At 36.7% G+C, this 22759-nt stretch overlaps 4 protein-coding genes across 8 annotated transcripts in view; 3 read left to right on the top strand and 1 right to left on the bottom strand.

Moving 5' to 3' along the window:
* Window positions 1-1885: 1885 nt before the first annotated feature.
* Window positions 1886-4325, top strand: upk2 (uroplakin 2). Its single transcript, XM_039662485.2, has 5 exons — window positions 1886-2000; window positions 2117-2266; window positions 2346-2430; window positions 3753-3811; window positions 3972-4325. The coding sequence occupies exons 1-5, from the start codon at window positions 1946-1948 to the stop codon at window positions 4103-4105; spliced, it is 483 nt and encodes a 160-aa protein (XP_039518419.1). The 5' UTR covers window positions 1886-1945; the 3' UTR covers window positions 4106-4325.
* A 505-nt stretch (window positions 4326-4830) lies between these two features.
* foxr1 (forkhead box R1) lies at window positions 4831-8498 on the top strand. The gene is made up of 6 exons (XM_039662486.2): window positions 4831-5057; window positions 5146-5265; window positions 6233-6459; window positions 6539-6807; window positions 7970-8202; window positions 8276-8498. Exons 1-6 carry the CDS (start codon window positions 4937-4939, stop codon window positions 8302-8304), a joined length of 999 nt encoding a protein of 332 aa, XP_039518420.2. The 5' UTR covers window positions 4831-4936; the 3' UTR covers window positions 8305-8498.
* A 1772-nt stretch (window positions 8499-10270) lies between these two features.
* On the top strand, window positions 10271-16837 carry cenatac (centrosomal AT-AC splicing factor). Of its 2 annotated transcripts, none has more exons than XM_039662483.2 (11): window positions 10271-10479; window positions 11554-11717; window positions 11796-11894; window positions 12016-12082; window positions 12167-12229; window positions 12460-12521; window positions 13617-13734; window positions 13829-13859; window positions 14252-14335; window positions 16321-16453; window positions 16531-16837. In XM_039662483.2, exons 1-11 carry the CDS (start codon window positions 10363-10365, stop codon window positions 16625-16627), a joined length of 1035 nt encoding a protein of 344 aa, XP_039518417.2. In that variant the 5' UTR covers window positions 10271-10362; the 3' UTR covers window positions 16628-16837. The 2 variants fall into 2 exon arrangements, with proteins under 2 accessions (XP_039518417.2, XP_039518418.2); XM_039662484.2 differs by having other exon boundaries at window positions 10272-10479; window positions 13620-13734.
* arhgef12b (Rho guanine nucleotide exchange factor 12b) overlaps window positions 16799-22759 on the bottom strand; it is a 139525-nt gene continuing 133564 nt past the window's right edge. For 2 of the 4 annotated variants that reach the window (XM_039662472.2, XM_089129899.1), the window contains exons 36-39: window positions 22088-22318; window positions 21013-21239; window positions 18318-18393; window positions 16799-18187 (exon numbers count right to left, since the gene is read on the bottom strand). In XM_039662472.2, the coding sequence (XP_039518406.2) occupies window positions 18057-18187; window positions 18318-18393; window positions 21013-21239; window positions 22088-22318 (665 nt within the window). In that variant the 3' untranslated portion in view covers window positions 16799-18056. Of the gene's footprint in view, window positions 18231-18317; window positions 18394-21012; window positions 21240-22087; window positions 22319-22759 lie in introns of all 4 variants that reach the window. The other 2 variants (XM_089129900.1, XM_089129901.1) reach the window with 2 other exon arrangements.

The following is a 22759-nucleotide window of genomic DNA, read 5'->3' as shown; positions in this document are numbered from 1 at the left end:
CCTGCCAAGAGAGAATCACAATAGTCCAATCTGGATAGAACAAGAGCTTGGACAAGGGATTGTGTAGCATGCTCCGATAGGAAGAGCCTGACCGGGCAGTTCTAGCATTGTGGTCTGTGAAGTTTAACTGATCAAGAATCACAACTCCAAGGTTCCTGGCTGTCCTGGATGGAGTTAAGTGGAAGGGAGGAGTTGTGAGGAAGAGTTGGGTTGGCCTGGAATCACCAAGGTTGAGAAAATGGTGGTCCTTCATCTTGCAAAAAATGTCTGTCAAGCAGGCCAAGATCTGAGCAGCTACCGTCGGATCATCTGGTTGGGATGAGAGGTAGAGTTCAGCGTATGATCAGCGTAGCAGTGATAGGAAAAACATGTTTGTCAGTGACAGATCCTAGTGATGAAAAGTAGATTGGGAAAAGAAATGGTCCCAGCACTGAGCCCTGAGGCACCCCAGTAACTAGGTGTTGTGACTTAGACACCTTACCCTTCCATGACACCCTGAAGGACATAACTGAGATCATTGGAGTGTGGTTCCTGGGATACCCTTCGTCATTAGGTTTGACAAGACTGTCAAAAGCATCAGACAGATCCAGGAAGATGAGTACTGAGGGTTTGGAAGCTGCTCTTCCCAGTCTAAGAGCTTCTACTGTGAGCTTGGCCGTCTCAGATGAGTGGCCACTTTTGAATCCATACTGGTTGTTGTCCAGGAGATTGTTCTGTGGAAGGTAGAACACAACTCGTTCGAGTGTTTTATAGAGCCCGACCGATAAAGGATTTTGAAGGCTGATACCGATACAAATATTTTTGGTTTTAAAATCCGATATTCCGATATATCGGCCGATATTTTATTTATTTATTCATTTTAAACTGCACATGATAGTCACAAATTTGTCATGCTTATTTGAGTCAAGAGAACTGATGGGGATGTTCTTTTAACTGTTGTTCAAGCAATGTCTGTATCGTGCCAACAGGAACGGTGTAAACAGTGTTTTGTGGAGGACAAACTATAACTCCAACACTCATGACATGGTTCAAGTGTGTTTTGTCCGATTTTATTTTATTTTTTAAATATTCATTTATCGGCCATTATAACTGCCGATACCGATAGTTTGGAAAATGCCTAATATCGGCCGATGATATCGGTCTGCCGATATTTCGGTCTGGCTCTAATGTTTTAGCATTGAATGAAAGAATGGGATACCAGTCTGTAATTTTCTAAAAGTGCTAGGTGGATTAGAATGGGTTTCTTAAGCAGTTGGGTTATCCGAGCCTGTGGGAAAGGTACCAGTGTGGGGAGAGGTGTTGATGATGTGAGTAAGTGCGGGTACAACTGAGGAAGAAATGGCTTGACAGGTAAGCGGACAGGTAGTAGGGTGATTGGAAAGGAAGAGTTTGGAGACTGTCTCCGAGATCAGAGAATGTTGATTTTTTTTTCTTGTGAGATCAATATTGATTTCACAAGAAGCCATGCTTGCGATTGTAATAAAGAAATATTTTAGTCTGTTTGTTCCACAAAGCTATCATATGACTTCAGAAGGTGATGTGGAATATAGTGCATTGTGGACCACTTTTATGGTACTTTCGAAGCTTGAAGATTCATCATTTTGTGTTCCACATAACAAAGAAAGTCATAAGGGTTTGGAAAAATATGACGTAATGATTAGTCTTTGTCCCTCAACTAGTCAATGTAATGAAGGATTTAAGGTGTCAGTTAGAATATGCATTCCACTGAAGGATTGAAGGCCCTCCCTAAGGTGTATCGAAGGGAAGGGCTGTTATTTTATACACACCTGGACAGACCTGTTCTCTGTGCTCACTGATTGGCTCAATCATTCCATTCAGTCCTGCTTGTCTGGTTTTCAGCCATACTGTTATTTTTTATTTCCCATTCCACAGATTTATCCAGAGCATTGTGAGTCGTGCACACGCCTGAACTCTCCGGGACAATATGCTGACTGTGCTCTTCATCCTGGGCGCGTTGTCTCGCCTAAACTTTGCAGCAGGTAAAAATGATACATTTTTATAGCTTCACATTACGACTACAATTTGTTGCCAGTAAGTATTTAAATACATTTAGTAAGTGTTTATTCAAAGGCTTTGATACTTATTTGCTTTCTAGACATCCCTATTAAATTGCTGAGTCCTGAAACAGACGGGGTCGTGGCGGGCAGATTCCCAAACTCTTTTCTACTGAAACTGCCTGATTGCTCTATTTATGGAAACAAATCCGCTCAAGTGCTGTACATAGAACTGCCCAGCAATGCAAGCAGTATGCATCACTTTCATCCTGAATTTGGTTCACATGCCATTGTCTAAATAGTAAGCATTATGACTTGTGTGTCTTGCAGAAACAGAGTCTTTCGAAGTTCCATATTGTCCTGTCAGTCTGCCAGGGTACCTTCTGAAAGACCTAAAAAGTGGAACAACTTACAAGTATGTGTGTGTATGTGTGTGTGTGTGTGTGTGTGTGTGTGTACAGGCTTGGCTCATATATATCAGCTTTTGCTTGAAATCTTATTATGCTTGTGTGCTTCAGTAAATAATTTTTACAGTAAATAGTAAAATTGTATAAAACCCCACAAACTATAAAAATGACTTAATGGTTTAACTTATAGAAACCTAGTTGCTTCATTAATTCTAAAATTCGAGTTAATACAAAAAGATTAGTTAGTTTAGCAATAGAAAAAATCAGAGATTCTAATTATTGGAACAAAAACTTCTGCACGTAATAACCTGGAATGCTGTCTAATGGCTGCTCTGTCAAGTATTCATCGTCGGGTAGTAACCTGGGTGTGCTCTTTGATACCAATCTTTCAATTGAAAGCCACATTTCTAGTATCATTAAAACTGCTCTTAAAATTATAAATTACGACATATGCTTTCAATGACAAATGCGAAACAGTTAGCTCTTGCGTTCATGAACTTAAGGCTAGATTATTGTAATGCTCTACTGACTGGATACCCTGATTGCACAATAAACAAGTCCAGCTGGTCCAAAACGTAGGACCTCGAGTTCTTACCAGAACCGGCAGGAAGAATGACCATTAAACATACATTTTAAAATCTTGCTGATTACTTACAAAGCACTAAATAGTTTAGCTCCCCAGTACTTGAGCGAGCTCTTAAAGGGATACTCCACTTTTTTTGGAAATAGGCTCATTTTACAACTCCCCCAGAGTTAAACTGTTGAGTTTTACCTTTTTTGAATCCATTCAGCCGATCTCCGGTTCTGGCGGTACCACTTTTAGCATAGCTTAGCATACATCATTGAAGTGCACAAGACCGTTAGCATTTCTCCCAAAACAATTACCAAAGTGTTTCGAACGTGTTAAGATTCACGTTTTTGAAGTTTACATGGATAACGTTTTTCAAAATTTTTCAAAACTTGCACCTTGGAACCTATTTCAAAAATTACGTTCTTGAGCCACTAAACACGTGTAAATGAACGGCCAGAACACATTAAAAGTTTTCTGTTTTCAGTTAACACTGTGTCGTGAAAGCGGCCTCTAAATTAATAACTAACGATCTTTCCAACTGAAGTGAATCAATCAAAACTTTTTAAAGCCAAAACAATAATGCAAAAGTTTTCTGTGATGGGTAGGTTTAGGACTAGGGTTAGCCTAAATGGATGTAATATCATTATACAAATCATTATGCCTTGGAATTTACCCATAAAAAATGAAAACTCAATGTGTGTTGGTGTATGACCATCACTCAGCAAATCAAATCTTATTATAAATGTCTTTATCTTTCAGCGTGATGTACAAAATTGAAAATGATACCAGCACAGTCTTGACTGAAACGACTACCACCGGTAGGCCTGAAAGACTTTCTGTGATTTGAAATAAGCTGCTTGGAATAAATTATAGACTTAATAATTTTATTATGAAATATCTTTTATCATATAAAAAATGTAAAGAATGAATGAATCCCCAGTTTTGTATTGTGAATCTGGCCTGTTCATTTTTTTCCAGTCACTGATTATCAACAGATAAACGCTGGTCTCCCCGCACGCAGTGGAGCCATGGTGGTCATCACCGTCATTCTGTCTTTGGCTATGGTGGCCCTCCTGGTTGGACTCATTTTTAGTTTATTCTTTACAGGCTGAGCTCAGTGTGATTCACTTCAATAACACTTCATGAAATCTATTTGACTTTTATAAGTAATTGAAACACAGTTTGTATACATTTAGAAAATGTCAGTCTAAATTAGTATACCTATTGTGTTGGATGTAAAAGGGAATTACACAAATGTAGGCTACTATAATTATCAGTAATTTCAAACTGGATAGTGTGTTGCTTTTCAAATAAATTGTGTTCCTTAAATGCATGTTTTTTTTTTGTTTACTGGTTTGTTTTCAAACATAAATGAGTTTCTTTAGAATAAGTGACAGAATTCAAATGAAAGGTTTATCTCTTTTCTCAAAACACACCTTGTCAAGAGGGGTGAATTTTCCAGAAATATTCGCCACGTTTTATCTTTCTTCATAGCCTATAGCCTAGCTCATTATGTTGATAAATCTTTTTTATTATTATTATTTTAGATAGGCCTAAAGTATTTCAAGATGGCATTCCACTCAAATCAATGTCAATAAATATAGCGAGGCATGTTGTCACAAAACGTGAACATGTTAAGCTGGTTGAACTGTCGGATATTTCCTGGTCAACAAACAGTAGGCTATGGAAATGTTTAACATGTTTTTGTAGTCATGCGCATAAAAGACATAGCCTACTGATTTTAGAATGACCATTGGCCCCAGTGATCAATGAAAACTTGTTGAACACTCTTGATTCCTATATTAAGCTTAATGATTCTCACCTGTTATAATAAACGATATCGCCACAGTTGAAGCCTTAATTGATACAACGACACATTCATTCGAATAAAAAGATATTTACACAAGTTTTGCTGGCTATTGTAGGCAAACATAGTCGACAAAATGAATTTACAGCTTCAATCTAAAAGCAGAATTCTCGACCTTCATTTAACCAGCGGCTTACATGACTGGGACATGAACGAAGAAATAAAGTTAACGACGACGACTGATCAGTTTTACCACGGTATGTCAGTGAGTAGACTAATTCACTCGAGTCTGCGAAACAGGGTCGTTTGTTGAGTAAGTATCATTGAAGTGTCGTGGTTTGGCAGATGACAAGCGGACTGACCAGTATCTGGCCCAGTGGCACTACGCCAGAATCTCCAGAAGATCGTTACCAGTAACACCAGCAGCAGCTCACAGGAGTTTCCAGCTCCCGCTCAGCGCCAGAGGTGTGTGTTCATCCGTCACATCACTTCACCAATGATAATATAATCTCCCACTACACCATTCATATGAACAAAACAGATTTATTATATTTATTTAAAGTGTCCTTTCAAGTTTATTTTATTACATTTCATGTTTATTTTTTTATAACATTCCATTCATATTGTGTTTGTTTTATGTAAAGTTTAAATGTTTATTTTCAAAATACAAAAGTCTTTCAAATATTATCTGGAAATTAGTTTTCTTGGTGGTAGATGGTAGAAGTGTTTGACTCTCTGAAAGAGGCTCCGATTGGTTTCAAATTATGATATACTTTCTGATGGGAATCTTTTGGATATTCCTTTTAAGTAGGGCTGTCAAATGATTAATCACGATTACCCAACAAATTTAGGTTCTGGTAACGTTAGTTTTTGGTTCCCAGAACGTTCCTGGAACTTTCCCTTAAGGTTAAGGGAACGTTCCGTAACATTCTCCTTTCGTTAGCTTATAAAAATGGAACCTAAAAATGACCTACTGTAGCCTACATGGAACGTTCCTATATTACGTTTTTATTTGATTCCCAAAAATGACCTCACGGGAACGTTTAGGGGTATGTTCTGTGTTTGCTGGGTAATCACATCCAAAATAAAAGTTTGTGGGTGCGCTGTGTATAATTATTTTATGTATATATAAATACACACACATGCTTGTATATAAGTAATATTTTCATGTACATACTATAGATTTATATATAATTTATATTATATATAAATATAATATGTTTTTATATATATATATATATATATATATATACTATACACAAAATAATTATACACAGTGCACCAACATATATTATGTAAACACAAACTTTTATTTTGGATGTGATTATTTGTGATTCAACATTTGACAGCCCTGTTGTTGTTCAACTCTTCAACTTTCTTCAAAAGTCGTGTCACTGTGCCCTTCAAACACAATTCTTTCTGTCTTTTAAAGAGCCTGAAATAGAACCTAATCTGTGGTTGATGGTGAATCCCAGTTTAGCCTGCCCCATAAAATACCCTAGCAATAGCCCAAAAGCCCCAACACCCCCAAAACAAGCGGTGTCAACGACGTCAAGAACCACCACGCCTCAGGAGAAAAGTGTCCGTCGAGTGATCCTGCCTGATGAGACATGCCTGAATGAGTCAATACACGACACCTCCCTCTCCAGCGAGTATCAGGTATGAGTAAAACCGCATTACATGCTTTGTTTGCTTAATATACTGTCATTCAAACCTGACTGTTTCCACCTTGTCCCAGTTGACCGATGAAGATGACGCTTCCTCTGTAGATGTGCCCGTTTGTCGTAGGGTGAAGGGTGTTCGGAAGGGGAGGACTCCTAAAGCGTCCCCTCGCAAACTGGGTCTGACTCAGAACAGAAGGGTTCAGAGAGCACTGCAGGACAGCCTGAACCTGAAGAGCGGTGGATGGCCTCGGCCTCCTGTGAACTACTGCATCCTCATCGCCATGGCTCTCAGCAGCAGCCGACACGGCAGTCTCAACGTACAGCAGATCTATAACTTCACCAGGTGCCAGTGCTAGTATAGGGTTAAGGATTTGAACCAACTCCAATTATAGCCTATATAACATCTATATAGGGGTTGGTTATGTCGGCCACCGACATTTTTCCATTTTTAATATGAGTATCGGCCCGATAAAATGAGGCTGATATCTTAAAGTTGATGGGTAATGGATTATTTCCTTCAGCTGAGACCCTTCAGATGCGCGCTGTTTTTCATGATGGTTTTGAAGCGTTTTAAATAAAGAAAATTACAGTTTAGTGCAACATGTGCAGTGCAAGTCTGTCTACAAAAAAAAAAAAAAAATAATAATAATGAGAATATTGTAATTGTGTGCTTGGGTTATGGCTTTTAATGAGACTTTTGTTTTTGTAATCCGGCTCTCTGAAAATGATATAGAAATTGGGATTTAAATTTATCAGCCAATATATCGGCTTTTGATTATAAAGAATTATTTATCAGTATCGGGCAAAATTTTCATATTGGTGCATTCGTAACGTATAAAAACCTGTTTGAAATTACAATTGTGTTATAATTATTCTCCACCAAGGCTGCATTTATTTAAGCAAAAATAGAGTAAAACAGTAATATTATGAAATGTATTACAATTTTAAATAGTTGTTTTCTTTAATACATTTTAAAAAAGAGAATAATACTTTTATTCATCAAGAATGCAGTAAATGGATCAAATGTGACGGGCATTTAAACTGTTACAAAATATTTCTATTTAATAAAAGCTTTAATAGATTTAAAGCTGTTCATTGAATTTTCTATTCGTCAAAGAATCCTGGAAAAAGTATCACCATTTCCACAAAAAAAAAAACAAACAGCAAAAACTGTTTTAGCAACAAATATGATTTCCGAGGGATCATAACAAAGGAGTAAATTGCCTTTTAAAATGTATTCAAATAGAAAACAGTTTTAATATTTCAAGAATTCTTTCAAAAACATAAGACATTGTAATGTTTCTAAACTTTTGACAGATACTAGTGTGAATATAATATATGGTAGTCAACATTTGAAGTGGATAAAGTTCATCAAAGTTGTCCTAAGATAATATATAACTTTAAAGGGTTTTGACACACACACAATTTTTTTTTTTTCCCTTTTCATTTGTTTTCTTGACTTTTTCCAGTGATTCTCATCCCATTTTCTTTTACTGTCATTCTAGAGAGCACTTCCCCTTTTTCATCACCGCTCCGGACGGGTGGAAAAACACAATCCGACATAATCTGTGTTTCAGTAACAGTTTTAAAAAGACCCCGCAGCAGGTGTCTGGAGATGGCAAGAGGAAGTCTTGTCTGTGGCATCTCACTCTGGACGGCCGGCAGAGACTGAGAGACGAGATCCACACACTCACAGGAGATTCCTTCAGAATGCTGAAGAGGAGCATGAACTATCCAGGTGAGGGTCGAGTGGGGCAATAAGCAGCAATTCTGTTGATCTCGTTTCACTCTTAATGTTGTCTGTATCGCAGATATGATCAAAGCGTTGTTAGAGCTGTAAGCTTTGACCCCTGAAAAATGAAATCATCAGGCTGGACGGCAAGACCTGCTATGGTTTATTCTTTATGAACGTGTGAATGTCATCAGCTTTTCTTCCCTTATTTATGTAATTGTTTCTTTGTGTGTGTGTGTGCCTGTTTAATTTTTTTCCTCAAATTACTCATTGTGCCTTATTAAATAAACAAATGCATATTATGTTTCTTTATTTCCTTAAAGCAACTGGAAAAAAAGGAATTACTTAAAGGGATAGTTCACTTTGACATTAATTTTTGTTATGTTTTAGCTTGCCTCAAAGGCATCCAAGATGTAGGTGTCTTTGTTTCCGCAGTAGTTTCTATTTTGACATTTTTAGGTCAAACCGTTCGGGTCTATCAGTCATATAATGGAGGTCTATGGTCACCATCTCAAAGAGCATGCACAGAGAAGTCCAAATTAAACATGATTTAATGACTCGTAAATGTAAATACATTGTGGTAACGAGGTAAAAATGATATACTGTTCGTTAAAAACGAGATAAAAGAGGTAAAAACGAGATTTTACGAGGTAAAAACGAGAAAACTGTTCGTTTTCTCACACAAACCGCTCATTTCGTGTCTAACTTAGGCCATCAATGTGTATTTGCGTTCATGTTTAATTTGGACTTCTCTGTACTTTGAGGTGGTGACCATATACCGCCATTATATGACTGAAAGACATGAACGGTTTGACGTAAAAATATCAAAATTGAAACTGTGGAAACAAAGACACCTACATCTTGGATGCCCTTGAGGTAAGCTAAAACATTCCAAAAATTAATTTCAAAGTGAACTATCCATTTAACATGAAAATAACTACTAATAGGTTCAAAAGAACAGTTCTTTCTCAAAACATTGATAAGAAATGTGTCTTGGGCACAAAATCAGCATATGATGATTTCTGAAGGATCATGTGCCACTTTACAATCACAGTAAAGACGTTAACCTTTTCAAAAAGAAATGTTTGTTAATTCTAGTTGCATTTCAGAATACTGTAATATATTTCTGATTAGAATGCTGCATTGAGCATTATATATATTTCTATGTTTGCTGCTTGGATTTATTATGTTTATTGGTGATAGGCCTAATGTCTGTTTGTTTCAATAAGTTTATTAATCCACCACAAACACAAGAGGGTGATGCTGCATATGAGAACACAAAATGTCACTGTGTTTGGGTAAACGTCATGCAAAAGTGCCACCGGGATGCGTTGGACACAGATTTTACAATGTATGAATTGAAGCAGGTCACGTTACAAGGGAACGTACATCTCCAGAAAAAAGACGAAATGTGTATCTTTCAGATGTGTATCTTCTGATTATTATTATTTTATCATTGGATGGAATGCTGATAGGCTACAGATTCAAGATGTTAGGAACTGATGACATAAAAATAAGCTCAACTGTGGTTACAAGGTAAAAACAATATAAATACTGTTCGTTTTCTCACACAAACCGCTCGTTTAGTGACTTAGGCCACTCAATGTGTACTTACATTTACGAGTCATTAAATCATGTTTAATTTGGACTTCGCTGTGGATGCTCTTTGAAGTGGTGACAGACCTGCATTATATGACTGACAGACACGAACAGTTTGACCTGAAAATATCAAAATTGACACTAATGCGGAAACAAAGACATCTTCATCTTGGATGCCCTTGAAGTAAGGTAAAACATACCAAAAAAGTATTTCAAAGTGAACTATCCCTTTAAGAGATTTGGAAATCAATGTCATTACAGTTCAGAATATATTTCAGAATGCACCGAAACAGCTAAGGGTGTGATATTCTTCTGAAATATTTAAGAGATACAGATTTGGTTAGAAGGATATAGTGTTTGATTTATTTATTTTTTAATTTTAAGTTTATTGTATATTGTTCCTTCCGTTCGTCGAGGCTTCACGCTCCATCCCAGAAGGTGGCGGAAATGCACCTCAAGCTGGTTTGCCAACCACGAAAAAAAATCACAAAAGAAGAAGAACGAAGAAGAAAACATCATGCTAGCGCTTACTTGCAGTGGCTGAAGAAACAAACTCAAAGAAGTGAAATGGGTGCATTTTATTGCTCGATCTGCGGAAAAACAGATTTTTCTGGCAAAGGACACATTCATGGGAAAAGCCACCAGAGTAAACTTAAAGTGATTCTTGTCAAATTCATGGATAAGGTAAGTGTGCTGCTAACTAAACAACTGTTAGCATACAGTGGCTCCAAGTACGATTTAGGCACTTAAGTCACTGTCAGATAATGTTTGAATTTTATTATATTAAATAACAAAACATCCTAAAAGAGGAACCCATTTTAATCAAGCCAAAGCGATTTTAGTGGAAGTTCAGTTTATAGTTAACGGTAACATAAATATCAATGAATGGGTCTGCTGATTGCAGACAACCACAAAATGTCTTTTAAAAAATAATAGTACTTTTTCTACTTATTTTGCAATGTATGCTAGCTTGTTTCCGCCAAGGAATAAAAAAGGTAATTGCATATTTTTAATATCTCAATTCTGAGAAAGCTCATCGCAAAAAAGTCATAATTACCGGTAGTTATAAGTTAGTTAATTGCAAAAACTAAAGTTAGCCATTCTGACTTTATTTTTCACGATTCCTGTCTCAATTTTAACATTTTTTCTCAGAATTGTGAGACGCAAACTCTCTCTCTCTCTCTCTCTCTCTCTCTCTCTCTCTCTCTCACAAAAAAAAAAAAAAGTTAGAAAGTGACAGCTATCTTTTTATTTATTGTTCATTTATATCTCACAGTTCTCTATTTTTGAGAGAAAAAAAATCTTGAGAGAATAAGTAATTATTACCTTTAAGTTTTAATTCAAACAAGCTTCCATAGACCTTATTCAGAGCATCACTATGATAGCGAGGCTGTGAGGGATAGACATACCGTGTTTTCAATGGCATTCGCTGTGCAAAGTTGTGTAAAGCTCCTAGATCACTTTTAACTTTACACATCTCATTTTTGGATTTTTGTTTTACTGAAATATCACGAAAATATAGGTTTACAGCGTTTAAAAACACATTAAATAAAAGTACAACCCACTGAAGAGATGTGCTGTACGTCTATCCCTCACAGCCTTGCTTTCATTCCCGTTGAAAATCAAAGATGGCGCTGCTGTGAATAAAGTCTTGACAACAATGACAAGTAGACTATGCATTGAGTGTCGAAGTACTGTTTGGAGCCACTATCTGAAATAAATGAGATCATCTCTCACATATGTAATACACTATCATAGGTCAAAGAAGCACGGAGGACCATCAAAAATCCTCAGGTGGAGAAATACAGTCCCCATCATGACGTTAAGTTCTGGTGTTACTGCTGCGCGCTGGAGGTGCAGAAACACGTGACCGACAGTAACATCACAGTTCTGTATGGAGGACTGCTGGAGCACATGAGCACGTAAGATATCGAACACGAAAACATTTGAGATGCGCATGGAGAGCTTGCGGTGAATTCACGGAGCGCTTTTCATTTCAGCCCAGAGCACAGGAAAAACACACACAAGTTCTGGTGGGACAATAAAGCAGATCTCAAACTACTGGACAAGTTCATTATAACAGAAGAGGAAACTGAGAGGTAGCTTTTTATTTGTATTTTAGGAAATGGCTTGATAGCATTTAGAACATAAGTATATTGATACTGTTAAAGTTGTTCAGATGTTCTACAGAGAAATAAATGAAGAATCCCTTTATTGTAGATTCAAGTCGGAGGTTTCCAAGGCTCTTGAACAGTTTGAGGAAAAAGAGGATGTGTTTATTAAGCAGGTAAAGACATTTTACAGGTTCTTTGTCTTGCTAATGGTTAGTTGAACCATATCGATGTCTTTTCTTCTCTTCTTTCGTCCTCAGCAAGCTGCAGTGATCCGGTCTCAGGAGCAGCACAGACTGGAGGTCCTTCAGTCATTATCAGAGGTTTGTTTTCCTCGGATGCTCCAAGCGTATCCATATCTCAGTACTCCTCCTGTTCAGTTTGTGTGATGAAAATATCGACTGACAAATGTTTTTGTGACTTTTTCAAACCCCAGTGTTAATGATCATTTTTAAAAACAGCATGCATTTGTCAAAGTAATATCTTTGTTGGGGGGAAATGACGTTAAAGAGACATGGACCATTACTATTGACTTTTCCTGAATCAAACTTAGCCGGATCCAGAAGTGCTACAACATGTTGAACTGGACCATTACAGCAATAAACCAACAGCCAGGTAAAATATTATGACCTGTGTTATTCTGAAACGTGAGGGATGCACCAATTCTCATTTACCAAAATGCTCCAATATCCATTCCAATACACTTCAGTTCAAAAGTATAAGGTCATTTAAAAAAAATATATATATTATAATACTTTTCTTCAGCATGGATGCATTAAATAAAGTCATGTTGCGAATAAATACTTCCTATTAATCAAACGTTAAAAAAAAGTTTCGATCATAAGTATTAATCAAATTAAAACAATTGTACTGCTTAATATTTTTATAATTAATAAGACATGAAAATTTATGCAGAGATTTATTGTGAAATGGATAAACAGATAACTCAAGGAGAGTATAATGGATTACATTGGTTGTACGTAAGACTATATGAAGAGTTCAGATGCAAAAGCCTCTAAGTGCCATTTGAAATTTTCTTCTAGAATGATCATTTTTATCAAACTTGTATATTTAAGTTCAGTAATTTCACTTAAATGGCAATGATAATTACCTATTAATTGTTAGTTAAGTGAAATTACTTAACTTAAATATACAAGTTTGACAAAAATCATCATTAAAGAAGAAAATTTCAAATGGCATTTAGAGGCTTTTGCATCTGAACTCTTCATATTGAACTTTATTGTCGTTGTACTGAGGAGAGTATAAAGAAAATAGTTTAAAATGTACTTCTGATGCCTCTGTCTTTAGGGGGAGTTTTCTGTATTTGAAGTGTATTGGTGCATCCATAATCTTTATACATATAGTAGTAGTCAAAAGTTTGGACATGTGAAATTGGTTTTGTTGACAAAATATGCTAACCAATATGAATTTAGTTTTTCTTCTATAGGTTTTTTGTGTATATATATTTTTTAACACTAGATAATTCCCATATTTAAATTCATTTAATAGTTTTGATTACTGTACTATTATAATAAAATGTGGAAAATTATAATAAATAATGAGTGTCCAAACTTTTGACTAACACCAGTCAACAGTTTGTGTAATATGCATTTTCCAGCATTGACAATTAGGAAATGCTGGTTTAGTGTCATTTGATGATCAGAATGGGAGTTTGTAATGCCTAAAGCATGAGTTTTGATGTCTGATAAGAAGTTCCCACAGTCGATCTTATGAAATGGAGGCACAGCCCGGACCGAGCCACGAGGATCTCGCCTCACACAGTCATCGGAGTGAGCCAGGATTTGGCTTAACTTTCATTGGTTACCAGGTATTTTGTCTTACACTATATACTTGCGACAATTATTGATTAGATTAATAAACAAGGTCCGACATCACCTTTGGTTTGCTGTCTGTATTTGCAGAACTCGTCCAGCAGTGGAAATGTTCATACTGGTGAGTCTGTCACTCACATGACATCGCAGCAATCGCAAACCATGACGACCATCCAATCAATTCTCCCTATGGACAAAAGTCCCGCCTTCCATTTTTTTCTAGTTTGAGAAGCTGTTTCACTCTCTCAATGGGAATAGGGAAAAAAAAAGACTATTGTAATATCTGTTTCATGCCGACTTTAAATGATTGGATACAAATCAATAATTTTATGCTTTATTATAGTAATGTACCAATAGACAGGGTTCCCTGAATAGTGTTCAGAATAATTTGAGAAAAAATTATGTACTGTACCCGATATACATATCAAAATGAATCAATATCAAATCCAATCAAGATCAAAATGTAATCAAATCACAATTGTGTAATACTGACCATGCTGTGTTGACTTGTAGGCGCTGTTCCGCCGTGGCTATTGGAGGAGCCAGATGAAGGACCGCAGGAAATTGGACCCTCAATTCAGGAGTTTCTCAAACACAGTATGTACTTCACTTTCATAGTGATGCTTGTTGTTTTTGGCTGCGTTTATATTAAAGAGAAGATCTCTTTGCAAAACACTTATTTCTTTCTATCACCCATGTAATATTTAAAGGGATACTTTACCCAAAACGAAAATTAGCCCATGATTTACTCACCCTCAAGTCATTCTTGGTCTATGTGACCATATAAAGCTTGGAAGAGCCAGGACATTTTTAAAGAGCCCCTATCATAGCATTTGAAATGTTCCTATTTTTGTTTTAGGAGTTCCCAAAAACAGTTTAACATGCATGCAAGGATAAAAAAACACTTTCTTTGTCTTATAATATGCATTTATTTTTAACTGATTTGCTCACCGACTCCCAAATGATTCGTACAACGACTCATTTTTCCAAACCACTCCTTTGCGTGACGCTAATTGGCGGTAATTGGTCAGATGACAGACCCAGTCAGTTATTGTTTGTTAGCATAATGCATAAACATATTGATAAAGCACTGCAGTACTACAAGACGCTCTATTCTTTATGACAACTCCAATAACAGCGACAAACATTTCACATATTTAAAAAAAAAATTACATTGGAGACCTAGAAGCTGCGCTGAGCGTAACTTACACACACACATGCTTATTGCGCCTTCCCTCCTCGCACCCGACGCCACAAAACCGTTCAAAACCCATAAAAGCAACAATTACTAATAATACTTACAGGTTGTGATTCGAAGGAGGAAGCTGATCCATATACACTGGGGAAGTAAGTTACTGAGCCCTCCTTCAGGAACAACCGCTTGCGAATCCACATTTGAATTCATTTATGTTTTTGAACTAACATTATTCGTAATTAAAATGATGAGAACACAATCGGGCTATACTGTTGTGGTATTGTTGCAAATATGAACTCTAACCACCGATTCTTCACATGCTCGTCCCTGGTAAATGAAAACAAAGTGGCTGAACTATCTTTGCATTGTAGAACACAGCGTCTTATCGACATGATGCTATGATGAAGTATTTGAATGTGTAGACTTCAAGTTTACACTTCCGTCTGCAGTGTGTATCTACGTCACGATGTAACAGCTAATGACTCGTTTCAAAAACAATTCATTTCATAGACTCAGAGTCGACTCTCACTTTTGAAAGACAATAACTTTATATACGGTGCACTTTCAGATATAAATCTTTGCAGGATGTTTTCATTCCCTTAGAGCTGTATTACACACCATATGAACAGTCATTTTCAAAAATCCATGATAGGGGCTCTTTAATATAACTAGGATTGTATTCGTCTGAAAGAACAATGTCATATACGCCTAGGATGACTTGAGGATGAGTAAATCATGGGCTAATTTTTAGTTTTGTGTGAATTATCCCTTTAAAGGAGCAACTCACTCAAAAATGGACTCACCCTCATGTGTTCCAAACCTATATGCATTTTACACCCTAATTAATTGCATCAAATTTGGCTGAGAAATTACCACCAAAAGATAGTCATTATTGTGTTAAATGAGAAAAGCATTACAAAAAGCAGCTTAAGAAATGCATTGTTTGATTCAGCATTGAATAAGGGCCATGATTTTTTTTCAGAAGCTACATCTGAATTAGTATTTAGATATATTTAGACCAAACCAGTTTGGTCTCATACAGGGGCATTTTAACTGCATTCTGTAAGTTATATCACAGTGAGTTGTTGGCCTGCTTCATGTCCATCACCAATCAACTGTATGAAATGTAATTTTTATTGCGTTATTTTTCATAACTAATGCGGTTCATCGACAGCCCTTTTAAATGGGGGGAAAAATAATCCGATCTTTAAAATTCTTCCACAGTCATGGTTATTCTTATTTTTTTTGCACTTTTTTCATTATTATTTTTGTTTATCTTACCCATTATATATATTTAGCACAGTCTAAGAAGTTTACCAGGTTTATGTTCTGTATATACTGTCACTGTGTATGTTATGTACAAGGAATCTTAAATGTTGATTCGCAGAGGAGCAAGAGAAGCTCAAGAAGCTTCCGCCCAACCGTGTGGGTGCAAACTTTGACCACAGCTCGCACACTGACGCCAACTGGCTGCCATCTTTTGGGCGCGTGTGGAATAGTGGCAGGCGCTGGCAGTCTAGGTGAGCCCTAACTTCAGCACAAATATCAAGCTCGTTTCATTCTTCTCGTCGTTCTTACTGACACTTTCCCCCCTCAGGAATCAATTCAGGGAAGAAGAGGCAAAAACTAGGGGGAAGAGGAAGTGGAAAGATGATGGGAAAGCAACAAAGAAGCTCAGTAATGGAGAGTTATGAAATGGATGCACCAATTACACTGGCAGAAGGAGGACAGTATGTGAAATATATATATATTGCTTTTCTCATATTGAGAATATGAGAAACATGCTTCATGTGGACACCAATTATGGTTTGTTTCAGCTTGTGAATATCGTTATGAAGAATTTGTTTGAGAAATGAACAGCACCATTTGTGTTTCCAGTTTATTGAATACATTTTTGCTACAGATGTTGTGTAATTTCCTTTTTTTGGTCATAAATCCAAAACAAAATATCCGTCCCACGCTCCTCAAAAGGTAAATGTGATAAAATGAAGACACAATGTGCAATATCTTCTTTCCATTTGGAACAATACATCAGTTCAGTCAAATTTAATAGAATCTCATCTATTAGAGCTATTTCATGTTCTCAACAGAAAGCCAAGACCATATTAATGTTCAATAATATAATAAAATACCTCAAACGTCTAGACAGAATAATAAAAATACAGATTACATTAATATTAAAGGATACCTTGCAGTCTTTTATTTTTCTTCTTTTTTTTTTTAGTAGTTTCTGTTAAAATAATACATGACTGAACGCTTTAGAATGCAAAAGAAGAGGGAAAAAAAAAAAACGAGTGTCTGTAAGAGATGCAGTGTTGGTCATAATTGTACAATACATTACATTTAAAATGGACCATTAAGGGTCTTCATCAAGTTCCTGCGTTGAAGCTTCTTTCTATTTAACTTCATTCTCAAAACCAAGAAAATCCGAAAGATGGGTCGGGCCGAGCCGCCGGAAATATGTCGCGTCAGCCCGACCCGACGACATTACGAAAGGTCCGGTTTTCCCATGGCCGCGAGCCAGAGAAAACGCTTTCAGTAGCTTCATTAAATTGCATGTGGTTTATTAAGAGAGGAGGAATGAGAGACACCACCACGATCGTCAGGCTCATTTCCATACGAGCATCATTTGCCTTCATCGTCAGTCAGCAAACATTGCCCGTTCCCCCTTGAGACGTCTCATTTTAGGCTCACGTGGCGGCTACTGTTACATGACTTCAATCGCCACTCACTGCTGATAGTTTCTAGGTCACATATAACACAAGCCAGATTGAAACAGACGTCCGCCATTCGGTTTATGTGAATATCTGTCTGAACTAATCGCACTGTCATCGTTATTAAGCACATATGCTAGTGAGGCCAAAGATCTGAGGAGCTACCCAAGTATAAGATCATGTGACCATTCAAGTTGCACTTTGATTGGATGAGTCAATATTAGCCAATGAAACTTTGGGGGCGTTTTGTCGATCCAAGCTTACGTTTACCCTCAAATCTTGTGGTTTCCAATGTTGTTCGTCGGTTTTTGACAATGATGGAGGGTTGCTGAAGGAAGGAATTGTCTTCTGTCCTCAATAAAGATGGTCGAGTGAGAGGTGATGAAACTTCCTTGCATGGCAATCGTTCTCAAAGTACCATGGCGTGCGCGGAGATTTGGAGCGAGGGATTGGGGTCGTCCTGTTGCGATTCTGTCTCGTGCATGAACATTGTTTCAAGAGGAGCAGGGCTGGAGAAGCCCAGTGTCTCTGTGTCTCCTCCTGTCTCAATAAACAGAAAGAGCTGCACTTCACTAACTTTTATCTGAAAGAAGGATAAAACAAAAACAAGAGAACTATGAAATGAAAGCTCTTTTAGGGCATTTCTAGGGCAGAACAAAAGCTGCACTACCTTTGTTTTCCTCTGTGTCAGTAGCTGTTTCCTCTGATAGCCTTTGGCGTAGCTGGTTATACTTGATTTCTGTATCCTGAAAAAAAGAAGAAAAAAAAACAGAATTGAGTTTTTCTTCACATTTGTGACCTGACCCAAACGGGCATTTACCTGTTTTATTATTATGGTTTAGTTTTTACTTACTAAAAATCATTTGCAGTGGCCCCAAAAAAATATTTGTACACTTCAGTCAGACTTGTGTTATGTGTGAATCTCCAGGCATTAAATCAGGGGTTCATTTAAAGGAACCCAATATAATGAACCCCTTTGCAAGGGCCGACCAAATTATATATGGCAAGAAAAGTGGTATACGAAAAGTTTATATCAAAAATGAAACTTGGCTTTTTTGTGTGGTCATTTACCTGCCAAAAATATTATATGAACATTTACAGAAACTACAGCATTTATTTCTCTGCAGAATATTAAGTTTTCTTTGCCAATTTCTTATTAAAACATTTTTAATTTAAATTTATTTGTTTAGCACTGTTCAGTAAATATATATATATATATATTTTAAATTTTCTAAACAGCCATAGAACTAGTAAGTGTGCTTAACTTGCAGCACTGAAAGGAGATTTAAAAATAGAACTGAAAAAAGCAAAAGCAAAACACAGTAATTTCTTTAATTATTACTGCTAAAATGAAGTCTCTCAAATTCTCCAGGGACCCCAAAGAATCTCCCTTGAAAACTGAATTAGATAACAAAATATCCATAAGTGCCACAGTGCAAGTTTGGAAAATAAAGTTAGGTTTTTAAATAATAGTAAAACAATACAAAGGAAAGTAAAAGACAGTATTGTAATGAAGCTTGTTTCTACCACAGAATTTATTAATATTGAAAGAAGAAAAATGAGAAAACGGCTCATTTATTCATTTTTATTTTTTCCAAAAAAAAAATGTAAAAAATGAGAATTCGGTTTGATTTTTATATATTTTTATTTTCAGGGATAAAAAATGAGAAAATGGAAAAATATTCCATTTCCACGTGTGGGCGCGCATGAAACGCCCCTTTCAACAAAATATTATGTAGATTATCTTGTATCTGCACCCACATGACCCATCATTAGCCTACTTCACAGCTGGGTGACCCACTGACAGACCGGTATCCATTTAAGTGTAAATATGCACAAATAACTATTATTTTAGATTGCACATTGAGTTTTGGACAAGGGATGAAGAAGAAATATGATAGATATGAAAATATATAAATTGTATTATTTAGTGTCAATGTCACAGCGCATCTATTTTGGTTGTTATTCTATTCATTTATTTGTTGTTGTTTGTTTGTTATTCATAGCTTATAGCTTTCATAGCTTATAATCATGTTTACCTTTGCAAGGGCATTTATTCTAATATTTTTCAAATAGAGGCTAATTGTCATCTTTTATCAAAATTAATTTCAATCAAATTAAGAGGGCTGTTAAACTGTGGAAGGACTGAAAGTGTTGATCTTCGGTTGACCAATCAGCGGAAAGGGGCGTTTCATGCGAAATTGAATATTCAAACCATTTATCTATTTTCTATCCCTGAACAAAAATAAATAAATAAAAACAAGCCGAATTCTCTTTTTTTCCCATAAAAAAATAAAATAATAATCAATGAGCCGTTTTCTAATTTTTCTACTTTCAATATTAAATCGAAAAACGAATGAACGCAACACACAGACCCACAATACATACTTTTTCTCAAAACTGTGAATTTAGAATGTCTCAATTCAGACTTTCTCTCTCAACTTCAAGTTCATAACTCGCAATTCAGATTCCCAATTCAAAAACGAATTGTGACAAGTCTAAGAAGTCGCAATTACCTTTTTTAATACCATGGTGGAAACAAGCTTCACTTCCTGGTTGTCAAACATGTTTATGGTTAAAGTGACCTGTAGTTACTCTGTGTGAACTTGAGTAGATCTGACTTCATACATCCACTTAAACCACACACACACAACATTTGATTAAAGCTACACTATGTAACTTTTTGCTATGTAAAATGCACTTTAAATGCCATAAATGTTACAAAGTGTACCTTAACACCATGTCCGAACTACACGCAACGCTTCTAATTTAGAAACGGTTCCTATTTCTGCGACGTCGCGGCTGACAGAATGAAGAAATTACACTGGTTAGGAGTACACAGTATTTGTTTTTAGTTCAAAATAGGTCACTGTGCCACAAGCGATAACGGATAATTTACCTCAGATTTTGAAAGCATGTAATATAGCGTTCAAAATTAATTGTATGCAAACAGACAACTGTACTTCATAACAAAATTAGTCAATGAGTATATTTTGTTAATGTTTTGAATTTTAATAATGTTATTTCTTGATTTGATTATGTCCTTAAACATTTCCAATGTGAGTGCGGACCAATAGTGCGCTTTCACAGAGAGACTCTGCTCACACCAGAGGCTCACACGCTGTTCTGAATGTGTGGCGTCGCATCTAATGTGGACAGACACACTTGCTGTCGCTGGAATTTTATCGCGCCGCGTGTATTTAGGACACGGTGTTACAATGCAGTATGATATTCCAAGAAAAGTAAACTTACTTTTGAGAAAATATCTAGCATGTTATATAATAATTGATGCATTTTAAGTGAGACACAAGGTCATTGTATATTTGTCTATCATTGACCGGTTTTCTTGGTGGGCAACTCGTCACCTTCAGGTGCTGCAGGTTGGCCTGTAGTAGACGTATGTGGGTCATGATCTGTCTGTTGACGTTAGGTCCTCCGCTGCTTTGAGAGGAGGAAGAGAGGAGCTTCTTCAAGTCAATGCCCGAGTCTCCCCCGGCCACTGGCTCCCCGCTGTTGGCCTGCACGTCATCATCTGTGCTGCTCTCACCTGAGCCTCCATACACCTCCAGCACCATGTAACTGCCTGCAGAGACTGGCAGAGAATGAGACCAATGGTTACAGGTTATAGCAACAGAAAAATTAAATGTAGTGAAAAAAGTTGGCTGCTTCCAAACACTTACAGAGTTAGTGCAAACAGTACAGTATTTTCCAAAGAATAAATCAAGTGTGCAAAACATATGCAAAGTGCACACATTTGAATTTGTGCCATTATGTGTGTAGCTGCACATTTCCCACAAGCTAGGAGTTTCACTTTAAATAAATTTGTTTAGGCTTGGCGTTTATAATAAATAAACTAAAATGCAGTTTAGTATTCACTAAAATACATATTTATAATTTTTTACAATTACCAGCATTTTGCATTTTTAAATGTAATAATAAAATGTGACAGAGTAGATTCAACTTATCGGTCACATGACAATGACAATTTAGTCCACCTGGGTAACATTCATACTAAACACATTCAAACTATATTAACACAAACTCAATTTTAAATGGTTGCAAAGTAATTACTTTTTTGAAAGAAGTACTATTTTGAGCACTTGTTTCACTGATCAATTTAACACTAGTCTTGGTCTTTATACTGACACCTATTGGTGTGGATGAAACATCACATAAACTCACTCCACTATTTATGACCAGTTCATAATTGCCAATTCTATAACTAAGCATGTTTGGTTTTAATTTGTGCAGAAAATCATTTTTCTATAATGACCGTTGAACCCACACAATCAATGTCCTACATATCTCTGGTAGTTTCAAGTCTCTTGATTTACTCTGTAGTCATGTGATAAGCAGGATAATGTGCGGTCAGCTGCGCATTATCATAAAATAAAGGCCCTTCCTGATGACTTTGAAAAAAAAAACAGGACAAATACACACCACAATCCTCAGACGTCTCAAAGAAGCCCGTGTCTCCGGAGGGCAGTTCCTGTGCGTTTTCCCCTCTGTTCTCGCCATTCTCAACAGTGGACCCGATCACAGCGCTGTTCTCCGGCCCCAGCTGAGAACCAGTCCTCGCCACGTGCTCCCGTTGCTCTCCTCTCTCGGGGTCTCTATCTGTGTCCTCCTGACTGGACATGTGGTTGATCAGGAGCTGCCTCAGTGTCGCCACTAAAGAACACAGAAATGAGATGAGAAATCGACAGATATATTGGGCTGCAACTAACAATTATTTTGAAAATCAATTATAGTTTGTTTCTTACGATTAATCTATTGATTACTTTCTAATTAGTCAATTAATTCATTAGTTAACTCTCTCTCCCTGTGACTGATGGAATTTTCCGTCTTTCTGTGTTTTCACTGTTATACGGTAGGGGGCGCTATTACACATCTTCTGAAAGAGTACTGACTCGAAGAAGAAGCAGAAACCAGATATAGCATTTGTAAGCAGATTCATATGTAAAATTAATGCAATCATTAACATTTAACAGAATCAATCCCGAATGAAATGTCCACCCAGGACGAGCTGTAGGACTGTGAGTGTTGATGGACTCGATACACTTTGATCAATGTTCTGAATCTGATCCAGACGTAGACAAAAATGCGATTTTC

The sequence above is a fragment of the Pimephales promelas genome, chromosome 4 (genome assembly GCF_988280905.1).
Source record: "Pimephales promelas chromosome 4, fPimPro1.hap1.1, whole genome shotgun sequence".
Classification (NCBI taxonomy): domain Eukaryota; kingdom Metazoa; phylum Chordata; class Actinopteri; order Cypriniformes; family Leuciscidae; genus Pimephales; species Pimephales promelas.
This window is presented reverse-complemented; position numbering and strand designations above follow the sequence as displayed.